Genomic DNA, 10894 nt, shown 5'->3' on the forward strand with positions numbered 1-10894 from the left:
TCGTTGATACGCGAAGATGAACAAGAATATTACAAAAAAACTGGAGTGAAGATGTCGAGATAAATCAACAAAATTAGAACGGATGCGATATGGCGTATAAGCAGGTCGTCTTCTTTCTTCTCAGCGCTACTTTCTGCTTGGGTTTAAAGACACAGAGTCTGAATGGAAAATGGACACTGAGTGGAAATGAGCCAGGTAGGTGTTTAAATCAAAAACGTCGAGTAATTTTTTTCACAGAAATACGCGGCGATGTTAATATCCCTGGTGGCGTTTTTTCTGATCTGATGGACTATGGTGTAATCAACAATATATTTTCCAATTATGGCGATTCTAATTACAGTTGGGTTGGGAAAACTGACTGGACCTACACGACAACTTTCACAGGTTTTCTTCAAATATTGCCCGTTAATGTATTAATGAATGATTTCAGTTGACGAAGAACTTCTTGGTCATCGTGTTGTGTCTTTGGTGTTTGAAGGTGTAGACACTTTTGCTACTATTTCTATCAACGGCGAAGAAGTGGGAACTACACAAAATATGTTTGTTCGTTACATTTTCTACATCAAAGATCAACTTCAAGTAAGTTTCTACCTTATTAAAAGTTGGTGTTATCTAATTTTACTATAGGTGGGTTCCAACAACATCACTGTTGCTTTTACTTCAGCTGTAACTACAGCTGCAGATTTAGCAGAGGATCCAAGGAACGAATATGTTGTTCCTCCGGAATGCCCAACATCTGCACAAAATGGAATTTGTCACGTGAATCGTATTAGAAAAATGCAGTCTTCGTTTTCTTGGGATTGGGGTCCAGCTTTTGCTTCCCAAGGCATATGGTAAATAAAAAGAAGTAACTTATATTACCCTTTCTGTGTATGTTTTCACAGGAAAGATGTTTATTTGCAAGCTTATGAGAATGCCGTAGTGGAGTATGTTGTGGCTACTCCTTCAAAAGATCCAGACAACGATACTTGGAATCTAACAGTTGATGCATATTTAAATGGGGGAATAATAGGACCAATTGCTGGAAGTTTCAGTTTGTCGTTGCAGCTTAATGATTCTTTCAAGATTACCACACACGATTTACCGCCAAGGATGGTCGGAAAGTATGAAATTGTATACCATACTTCGATTGCAGTGTCTGATGTACGTATATACGTCGTAAGAAAACTATGTTTCAGTTGTATTAAAATTTCAGGATGACATTAGTCTTTGGTGGCCGAATGGCTATGGAAATCAAGTGTTGTAAAATATGACAGTGGCTTTTATAGGCGAGACTGAGACCTCTGAAAAAACAGTGAGAGTTGGTTTCAGAACTGTTGAGTTAGTCCAAGACGAATTAGGTAGTCATCTTCTGTAGTTTCCTTTCGTATTAAGTTTCCGCTTTTAGATACCGGTTTATCCTTTTATTTAAAAATCAACGGACAACCCATTTTTGCCAAAGGAGCCAACCAGATTCCTTTTAATACTCTTCCAGAATTGGGACAAGACCCGGAAACCATCAAATTTTTATTGCAAAGTGCTAGAGATGTCCACATGAACATGTTACGTGTGTGGGGTGGAGGAGTCTACGAATCGGATTACTTCTACGATCTTGCAGATGAGTATGGAATTCTTATTTGGCAAGATTTTATGTTTGCCTGTGCGATGTATCCTACTGATGAGGCGTTTTTAAAGTAAGTTTGAGACGCAACATCCATCATTTGTAACGGTGCAAAAATTCTAAAAAGAAATGTCCGCGCCGAAATTATTCATCAGGCCAAACGATTGGGTGGTCATCCTAGTGTTGTTCTATTTTCTGGGAATAATGAAAATGAGGGAATTGGTTTGGCACAGAAGATAATTTTGACACGTATGCAAGAGATTACGTTGAGTTATACGTGAATCTGACTGGCGATCAAATGTCACTTTTCTTACCAAACACTCCTTACGTTACATCAAGTCCTTCTAATGGTTTAGAGACAATCGAAGAAAACTATATCGCGCAAAATCCACTAGATTTTACTTATGGGGATGGTAGGTTTTCTAAGCTGAAAAATCTCTTTTATTGAATGTTTTGCAGTTCACTTTTATAACTATGAGTCGGACAGTTGGGATCTAAAGACTTTCCCTATTCCTCGTTTCGCTTCAGAGTATGGCTACCAATCCATGCCCAGTGTTGAATCATGGAACACAGCAACTGAAACTTTAGACGATGTTAGACCTGATAGTGATTTTCTTGCAAACAGACAACACCACGCCAACGGCACTTCTGAAAATTTAGCACTAATTAATTTACAACTACAATTACCTGACACTTCCAGCGCAAATTACACACAAGCATTTATTTACTTCTCACAGATCTTACAAGCTCAGTCTATTAAACTACAAACTGAGCATTATCGCAGCTTCAAAGCACGTATTGTCGACGGTCAGGGATATACGATGGGCGCTCTATATTGGCAATTGAACGACGTCTGGGTGGCACCAACGTGGTCCGGAATAGGTTCGTTATACAGGGTGTTATACAGAAAACAAAAATTGATTAAGTTTAATAGTATTCGGGAAAGAATAAAAAATTAACAACCAATCCCGGAAGCTTATTCTAGAGATAGAGTAAAGTTTCCTAGGCAACGAGAGTGTAATGTTCACCTGACCAATGGACGATAGCATGTGTCCATAGTTACCGATTTTCAAATTCTGTTCAGCTTCCGGATTGGCTACCGTTTTTTTTTGTCTTACTCGATTATTTTTTGAGCTAGAAAATTTTTGGTTCAGAATTGTTGCCTTAGCCTTTTTTCACTCGGTCACGAGTTTTCTTTAGCAGATAACACATTCAAATCTGACTTTATAGACTTCACTCGAAGATGGAAGATGTTGCATTACTTCGCAAAAGACTTTTTCAGTCCTTTGATAGTGACTGGTCGGCTAGGATCTGATAATACTCTGGAGGTGTACGTCATTCTAGATGCTCTCGAGGCCCCTGACTATGACGCAAAGTTGTCGCTAAATATCTATCAGTGGAGTTCTCTTGACGCTCTGGTTTCTATAGAATATCCGGATAGTTTAGTAAGTATTGTGCTTAATTAAAAAACAAAAGTAACTCTGTTTTTATAGGATGTTAAAACAGCGGTTCGATTTACTTCAGTTGATGTAGAAGCGGCTTTAACTACTGCTGGTTGCGGTAATGATTACGCAGAAGCCGTCAAGAATTGCTTCTTTCACCTTCGCTTACTAGACTCCGAGAATAATGTAATAGCGCCATTTAACTATGTTTTTCCTACAAAACTGAAGAATGCTTCTATTGCTAATGCAAAGGTTCAGGTTTGTACAAAATTGGTAGTTCTATTATAATACAATTCAATGTTACAACTACGTTTTGTAGATTAACTCAATAACTGCAACTGATGAAGAAGGTCTTGAATATGACATTTTGATCACAACCGATGTCGTAGCCTTGTTTGTATGGTTGGATGCCCATGCAATTATGGGACGATTTTCAGAAAACGGATTTTTACAAGTAGAGCCTAAGAAAACCGTGCACTTTATTGCTGATGAAGCCGTCAGTGCTGGCGATTTAGAGAGCGTTTTGACTGTCACACATTTGAGAGACCCAGCTTATTTGTAACTTGAGTACTTGATCATACCTATCTTTAGATAAGCATAATTCAATAAACAAGCTCTAGCCTTTCCTTAATAGCAAATAATTGGGCCAAAAATTGTAGAATTGTAATTTAAATAAGTAAAAAACAACATCTCCAATTTGTCATGATTTTGCTCAAGTAGATCTCATTTCTACCATAATAGACGTTAAGTACCGATAAAGTCGCAGGTTTTTTATCAATATAACAGCTTAATCTTATTTTTTTTGACATTTTAAAATAAGAAGATAAATAAAGCAAAAACAGTTTTCCCTTTGTTTAACTCACCTTTGATTGCGTATTTTCCACCTGGATGAAATTTATTATTATCAACCACAACATTTTCCGGTATTTTGGTCTTATCATTTTAATTCTCCACTTGTATATTTTATTTTTGATGACCCATTTCTTGAGCCACTTAGCAACAACATGCGGCCAAGTTGGTAAAATAAAAATATTCAAGTACTGGATTTCAACAAGATATCATATTTTGAAGCTCCAATCTGATGGAACGTCAATTACCACAAAGATAAAACCTACACAATATAAGAAAAACACAAACTAAAGTAAGCCAGTTTAATCACATCATGGTGTTTAAGCAACTTGTTTTTTTTCTGGTAAGCGCCGGATTTTGTCAAGCTTCAGTGGTAAAAAGTTTAAATGGACATTGGACGTTCAGTGATGTTGACACAGGTAAGTGCTTATTTAAGGAAGACAACTAGACTTAACCGTTATTAACAGAAGGCAACGCCAAAGTTCCGGGAGGAGTTTTTTCCGACTTGATGAACGCTGACGTTATCGACGACATCTTCTACGGTTATGGAGATTCCAATTACAGCTGGATTGGAGAACGTGATTGGACCTACACCACTACAGTCACAAGTTCTCTTTAAAATTAACCAATTTCTGCAGATTTAACACCTGATTTCAGTTGACGAAGAACTGCTAGCTTATCGCGTCGTTTCTTTGGTGTTTGAAGGAGTAGACACGTTTGCGACAATTTGGGTTAACAACAAAGAAGCTGGAACGACGCAGAACATGTTTGTTCGTTACGTTTTCGACGTTAAAGATCAACTCAAAGTAATAATAATTCAACCAAACATTTGTTTGTATTTTATTTTTCCAACAGGTGGGTTCCAACGAAATCACAGTTGCGTTCACTTCAGCTGTTACTGAAGCTGCACTCTTAGCTGATGATCCCAGTAACAAATATGTTGTTCCTCCAGAATGTCCAGCAGATGAATACCATGGAATATGTCATGCTAATCGTGTTAGGAAAATGCAGGCTTCGTTTTCGTGGGATTGGGGGCCAGCTTTCGCCTCCGTTGGAATATGGTAAGTGTTAGAAAAGGGTTTTTTAGTTGCTGAGGAACTATTTCGGATAATAAATAGGAATTGTGTTATTGTTATGTAATTAAAAGCCGAGTATAAGAACAAAATTTACGAAAATATCACTCCTTATTTTCGTTCCTTTCATACTCCTTGGGAGCTTTCGATTGTTTCAGTGTAGGAATAATCCTTTTTTTTTTCAAATAACAGATAATCGTGTTGTGCAATCTAAAAATTTACTTATATCGAATAAGACTTTAAATATATCTAAAAATAAATCGCTTACAGGAAAGACGTCTACTTGCAAGCGCACGATGACGCCGTCATCGACTACGTTGTGGTCAATCCAGTAAAAAATCGCGATAAGGACGTCTGGACTCTTAGCGTCACTACTTACTTGGACACTGGTGGTTTGGATACAATTTCAGGAACACTCAATCTGACATTAAGTACCAAAAATTCACAAGAATCTACAAGCGTAGAAGTCACACCAACTTTGAACGAATACTCTGAAGTTCTAGTTACAACGTCATTGGAAGTTTCAAGCGTAAGAATATTAGAAGTAAGAACTCTGCTCTTATACTTTACAATTTCAGGATCGCATCAATGTTTGGTGGCCCAACGGCTTTGGTTCTCAAGATTTGTACAATTTAGTAGTAACATTCACTGGTAAGAATGAAGAAGCGACAAAAACAGTCAGAGTAGGCTTTAGAACCATCGAATTGGTACAAAATAAACTAGGTAGTCGTTTAGTACAATTTTACAGTTGCAGTAAAGTTAAATTTTTAGACAATGGTTTAACTTTCTTTGTTAAAATTAACGATCGAGCCATTTTTGCGAAAGGAGCCAACGAAATTCCAATCAATGTCCTTCCTGAAAAAGGACAAGATCAAGACACCATCAAGTTTATTCTGGAGAGTGCCAGAGATGTACACATGAACATGCTAAGAGTTTGGGGAGGCGGTGTATACGAATCGGATTACTTTTATGATCTTGCTGATGAATATGGACTTCTTATTTGGCAAGATTTTATGTTTGCCTGCGCGATGTATCCGACAGATGACGCTTATTTGGAGTAAGTTTGGATGGTACCTAACTCACGTTATACCGAATTGTTAAAGAAATGTCCGCGCTGAAGTCCGGCATCAGGTCAAACGCCTCGGTAGTCATGCAAGTGTTGCTTTACTTTCTGGTAACAACGAAAACGAGGGAGCTCTTAGAGACAATTGGTATGGAACAAAAGACAATTTCGAGCAGTTTAAGGAAGATTACATCAAATTATATGTAAACGTAATTGGAGAAGAAGTTGCACGAATCGTCCCACACATCGATTTCGTGTTGTCAAGTCCGACAAATGGTCTGGAAACCGAAGAAGAAGGTTACATTGCGGATTCCCCCGGTGACAGACTATACGGAGATAGTAACTGCACGATTTTCAAACTCTTTACTATTTTCTCTTTTGTAGTTCATTTTTATGATTACTATTCAAACGGCTGGGATACTTTGGCTTTCCCAATTCCACGTTTCGCCTCAGAGTTCGGTTACCAATCAATGCCGAGTATCGAATCTTGGCTAACAGCCACAGAGAGTTTGGACGACTTGAAACCAGGCGCTCCGTTTCTAGAATCTAGACAACACCATCCTAACGGCACGGATCAAAATCTCGGATTGATAGACATACAGCTTAAACTGCCTGATCTTTCTAGCAAAAAATATGTCGAGGCGTTAATTTATTTCTCTCAGGTCTTTCAAGCGCAATCTCTCAAAGTTGAGAGTGAACACTATCGAAGTTTCAAAGGACGTCTTAACGATCAAGGAGAGGGATATACAATGGGGGCTTTATATTGGCAGTTGAACGATGTTTGGGTAGCTCCAACCTGGTCTGGAATTGGTTCGTTGTCCTCACTTCATTAAGAAACTTGAATAGAAACATCCAATCCACAGATTTCACCAAAAAATGGAAAATGCTCCACTATTTTGCACGGGACTTTTTCACACCTTTGATAGTGACCGGTCGCTTGACACCTCTTGGGGTTTTGGAAATTTATGCAATCCTCGATGATCTCGAAGTGCCAGACGACAAAGTTCATGCATTGGTGCACATTTACCAGTGGGACTCAACTGATCCTCTTGTTGCCGTTGAGTTTCCAGTGACTCTAGTAAAACAATTCAATTAAAATATCATGTAATGTTGTGTTATCATACTCTTACAGGACACAGAACTGGCAGTACTTGTTACCTCAATTGATGCAAAAGACGCTTTGAAGACTGCCGGTTGCGGAGAGACTTATGTGGAAGCCAGGCAGAATTGTTTCTTCCACTTACATTTAATGGACTCAAACAACAATTTTATATCTCCCTTTAACTACGTTTTTCCAGAAAAACTAAAGAATTGCAACCTTGCCGATGCCAATGTTCAGGTTTGTAGTGAAATTATCAATATTTATGATTCCAATTTTTTTTTAGATTGATTCAATTGCTGCAACCGATGAATACGGCAAGGAATTTGATATTGTTGTGAGCACAGACGCGGTAGCATTGTTCGTTTGGCTAGATTCTCATGACACGACTGGAATATTTTCCGATAATGGATTCTTGCATGTGCTGCCCACGAAAACTGTGCATTTCGTTGCTGATAAGCCCACTAGCGCTAAACATTTGGAAAACGTTTTGACTGTCACTCATTTGAGAGATCCAGCTTATTTGTGAAATAATTTCGTTGTTGCATTATACTGCCGCATTAAGCAAAAATGACTTATCTACATAAAAGTCCTAACTGAGATATCGAACTATTTGCGTTTATGTTTGGTTCCACTATTTTCCTTATGATCTTGTACTTCAAAGTCCTAGTATATTTTTTAAAAGCGCTTTAAAATATAACCCTAAACTTGTCATTCAATTATTTCTTTCGGATTAGTTAATTTTGCACTTCAAGCGTTTCTTTGAACAAAATATTCCACATTTACTAAGCACAAATACCTTATCTGCAAATCAAATAATTATTAATATTGTTCTCCATCGTTTAACTTTATTGTCATTATGTCATTAAAGATAATTTAACAATTGTATATAAACAAATGAAATAATTTTTTTAACAAGTTATGAACAAAAAATTAAATTATCTAAATTTGAATCGACCGTTGTTGTAGACAAATTAAGCCTGTTTAAAATCTTTTTTGTATTTAAGTGTTTTGTCTCTCTTTGGAATTTCACCGTTACAAACTTATGTAAATATTGAACGAGGATTTAGCTTATTTACTTTAAATAAACTGATAACATTCGTTTATGTAAAAAAGTATTCATTTGCATGTCAATCACTGACGTTTTAGAAGATTTATTCTTATCGCATTTGTTGAATCCTGTTGATTTAATTTGTACTACTGCAAGTTGCACTTTCTGGCAATTAACTAAGTAAAAAAAGAAGGAAAATAGAGCCCAATTCTTATTATTACTATTATCATAATTTAACATCCAAAACTCTTCATTTATTTCACATTGTCTGTCTTTCCCTACACTATTTCTGCAGTTTTTCTTACATTTACATGCGTCTTTGACATTTTCCTGAATACCACAATCCGTGCTCTCATTGTCGCTCACATACATAAAATGCATCTGCGAACCTATATAATGGAAATGGCATTTTTTGAAGTAATTTTAATTTACCTTGAAACAACTCTGCTTAACTTAATAAATAAACAAACAACAAATCCGTACACAAGTAATTACAGCGTTGTCCAACCAAATAAAAATGACAAATATAAAATTGAATTCTACCAGATAAGTTTTTGTTGCACAATGAACTTAGTGAAAATGCAGATAGGTCTTAATTGCTTAGCAAACTTATAAAAACTGCAGATAAGGTATAATTCATAACAGTTTTTTCATTACATAGTGATTTACATTCGTAATTTTTTGTTTATTGGAATAATAATACTTGGGTTTAACAGTTTGTATTTATCAAAAACTCCATTTTCCAAAAAAATATAGATAGGTCATTTTTGCTTAGTACGGCAGTATAATTGTAGCTTGTAAAATAATAGTATATTATTATATGAGCAATTATACAACGTGTTTATAAATGTTTCTAGCATCAAGGGTGGCTATGAAACGTCAAAGAAATGTGCCGCTCATTACAAATGTGGGTTTCGATTTGTCAACTGACATTTGCAGTTAACCTCAAACATGAAGCAAAGTAAGTTTTGAGAAATAAACTGTTCCTGTTGTGGTTTAAAACCTGAAAATCAAAAACTTGGACCCAAAACCGTAACTAAAACGTCATTGAAGTAAGTAACATTATAAATAATTTTCCTGATAGTCATATTCAATATGAACACAAAGCGGCAAAATAGTGTACTACAGGAATTCCAAAGCCACGCTTGATGCTAGAAACATTTATAAACACCTTGTAGTAGACCTTACTAATCAATAATCTAGTCAATAATGACCATAATTGCGAAAAATTGTCTTCTGGTGAATTTTTTTTTATTGGTAAATGGAAGAATATAAAGAATAAAGAAAGAAGTTCAAATTTTAATATTTTTTATTCAATTTTGAAATTTTGAAAATCAGCGAGAAATCGTCGTTTTGCATCGAAATAAGCGGATTTTTCTAAGGAACTTGATGATTTCGTGCAGATTTCTGCTGTTTTCTTGCAATTCAGCCGTAGAATCTTGAGAAAAATTGGTGGTTTTGTAGATTTCGAGCTCTTCTTTGCGAATTCAAGCCAGAAAACGGCGAAAATCAGCGAGAAATCGTCGTTTTGCATCGAAATAAGCGGATTTCTCTAAGGAATTTGATGATTTCGTGCAGATTTCTGCTGTTTTCTTGCAATTCAGCCGTTGAATCTTGATAAAAATTGGTGGTTTTGTATATTTCGAGCTCTTCTTTGCGAATTCAAGCCAGAAAGCGGCGAAAATCAGCGAGAAATCGTCGTTTTGCATCGAAATAAGCGGATTTCTCTAAGGAATTTGATGATTTCGTGCAGATTTCTGCTGTTTTCTTGCAATTCAGCCGTTGAATCTTGATAAAAATTGGTCGTTTTGTGGATTTCGAGCTCCTCTTTGGCGAATTCAAGCCAGAAAACGGCGAAAATCAGCGAGAAATCGTCGTTTTGCATCGAAAAAAGCGGATTTCTCTAAAAAATTTGATGATTTCGTGCAGATTTCTGCTGTTTTCTTGCAATTCAGCCGTAGAATCTTGAGAAAAATTGGTGGTTTTGTAGATTTCGAGCTCTTCTTTGCGAATTCAAGCCAGAAAACGGCGAAAATCGGCGAGAAATCGTCGTTTTGCATCGAAAAAAGCGGATTTCTCTAAAAAATTTGATGATTTCGTGCAGATTTCTGCTGTTTTCTTGCAATTCAGCCGTAGAATCTTGATAAAAATTGGTGGTTTTGTGGATTTCGAGCTCTTCTTTGCGAATTCAAGCCAGAAAGCGAAGAAGATCAGCGAGAAATCGTCGTTTTGCATCGAAATAAGCGATTTCTCTAATTTAAACAGATGTTTATTTTGCTGTTAGTAGGCCACTAAAGCTCTGGTTTATCCGCTAGCGGTATAAAAATTTTAATCCACAAGCTGAATAAAAATCGTATTTTGCTGTTTTGAAACCATGGTTATGATAACGCCTTTTTTATAAGCATCTCGACTCTTTAATGGAAGCAAGTTTTCCATTATTTCTTCGAAATCTGGCATGATTTTTAAATTTTTGGAAGAATTTTTGACAATTTTTAGCTTGTTTGAAACAAACAAACACCGTCGCCAGAGTCACTGCACGCACACCTGATATTGTAGACGAATTTTTCCGCTCAAAATTTTTATTTGGCAGCTGTCAGTTCTGACGTTTCTCGAATGTGAACTTTGAATCACTATTTTGGGGGCTTTGGGTGGTCAAAATTGAATAAAAATTTGTATTACACGCGCGCCTAAAACGCATTTTAAAGTGACTGCTTGCT

General features: G+C 36.4%; 2 protein-coding genes across 3 annotated transcripts; both read left to right on the forward strand.

The window, feature by feature from the left end:
• The first annotated feature begins 50 nt into the window (after positions 1-50).
• LOC148180723 (beta-mannosidase-like) lies at positions 51-3886 on the forward strand. The gene is given in 12 exon segments (XM_088049741.1): positions 51-384; positions 431-579; positions 628-833; positions 885-1143; positions 1196-1340; positions 1388-1673; positions 1728-1813; positions 1816-2013; positions 2060-2482; positions 2831-3045; positions 3094-3300; positions 3362-3886. Coding segments are annotated over 12 exon segments (2712 nt in total). The 5' UTR covers positions 51-89; the 3' UTR covers positions 3605-3886.
• A 91-nt stretch (positions 3887-3977) lies between these two features.
• On the forward strand, positions 3978-7735 carry LOC148180724 (beta-mannosidase-like). Of its 2 annotated transcripts, XM_088049740.1 has the most exons (12): positions 3978-4310; positions 4359-4499; positions 4549-4697; positions 4747-4952; positions 5235-5493; positions 5543-5687; positions 5736-6021; positions 6068-6366; positions 6412-6837; positions 6891-7105; positions 7160-7366; positions 7413-7735. In XM_088049740.1, the coding sequence occupies exons 1-12, from the start codon at positions 4205-4207 to the stop codon at positions 7653-7655; spliced, it is 2682 nt and encodes an 893-aa protein (XP_087905866.1). In that variant the 5' UTR covers positions 3978-4204; the 3' UTR covers positions 7656-7735. The 2 variants fall into 2 exon arrangements, with proteins under 2 accessions (XP_087905866.1, XP_087905865.1); XM_088049739.1 differs by having other exon boundaries at positions 6068-6837.
• The last annotated feature ends 3159 nt before the right edge of the window (positions 7736-10894 follow it).

The sequence above is a fragment of the Gnatocerus cornutus genome, chromosome 1, assembly GCF_029298725.1.
Source record: "Gnatocerus cornutus isolate USDA-ARS CGAHR chromosome 1, icGnaCorn1.1, whole genome shotgun sequence".
NCBI lineage: Eukaryota > Metazoa > Arthropoda > Insecta > Coleoptera > Tenebrionidae > Gnatocerus > Gnatocerus cornutus.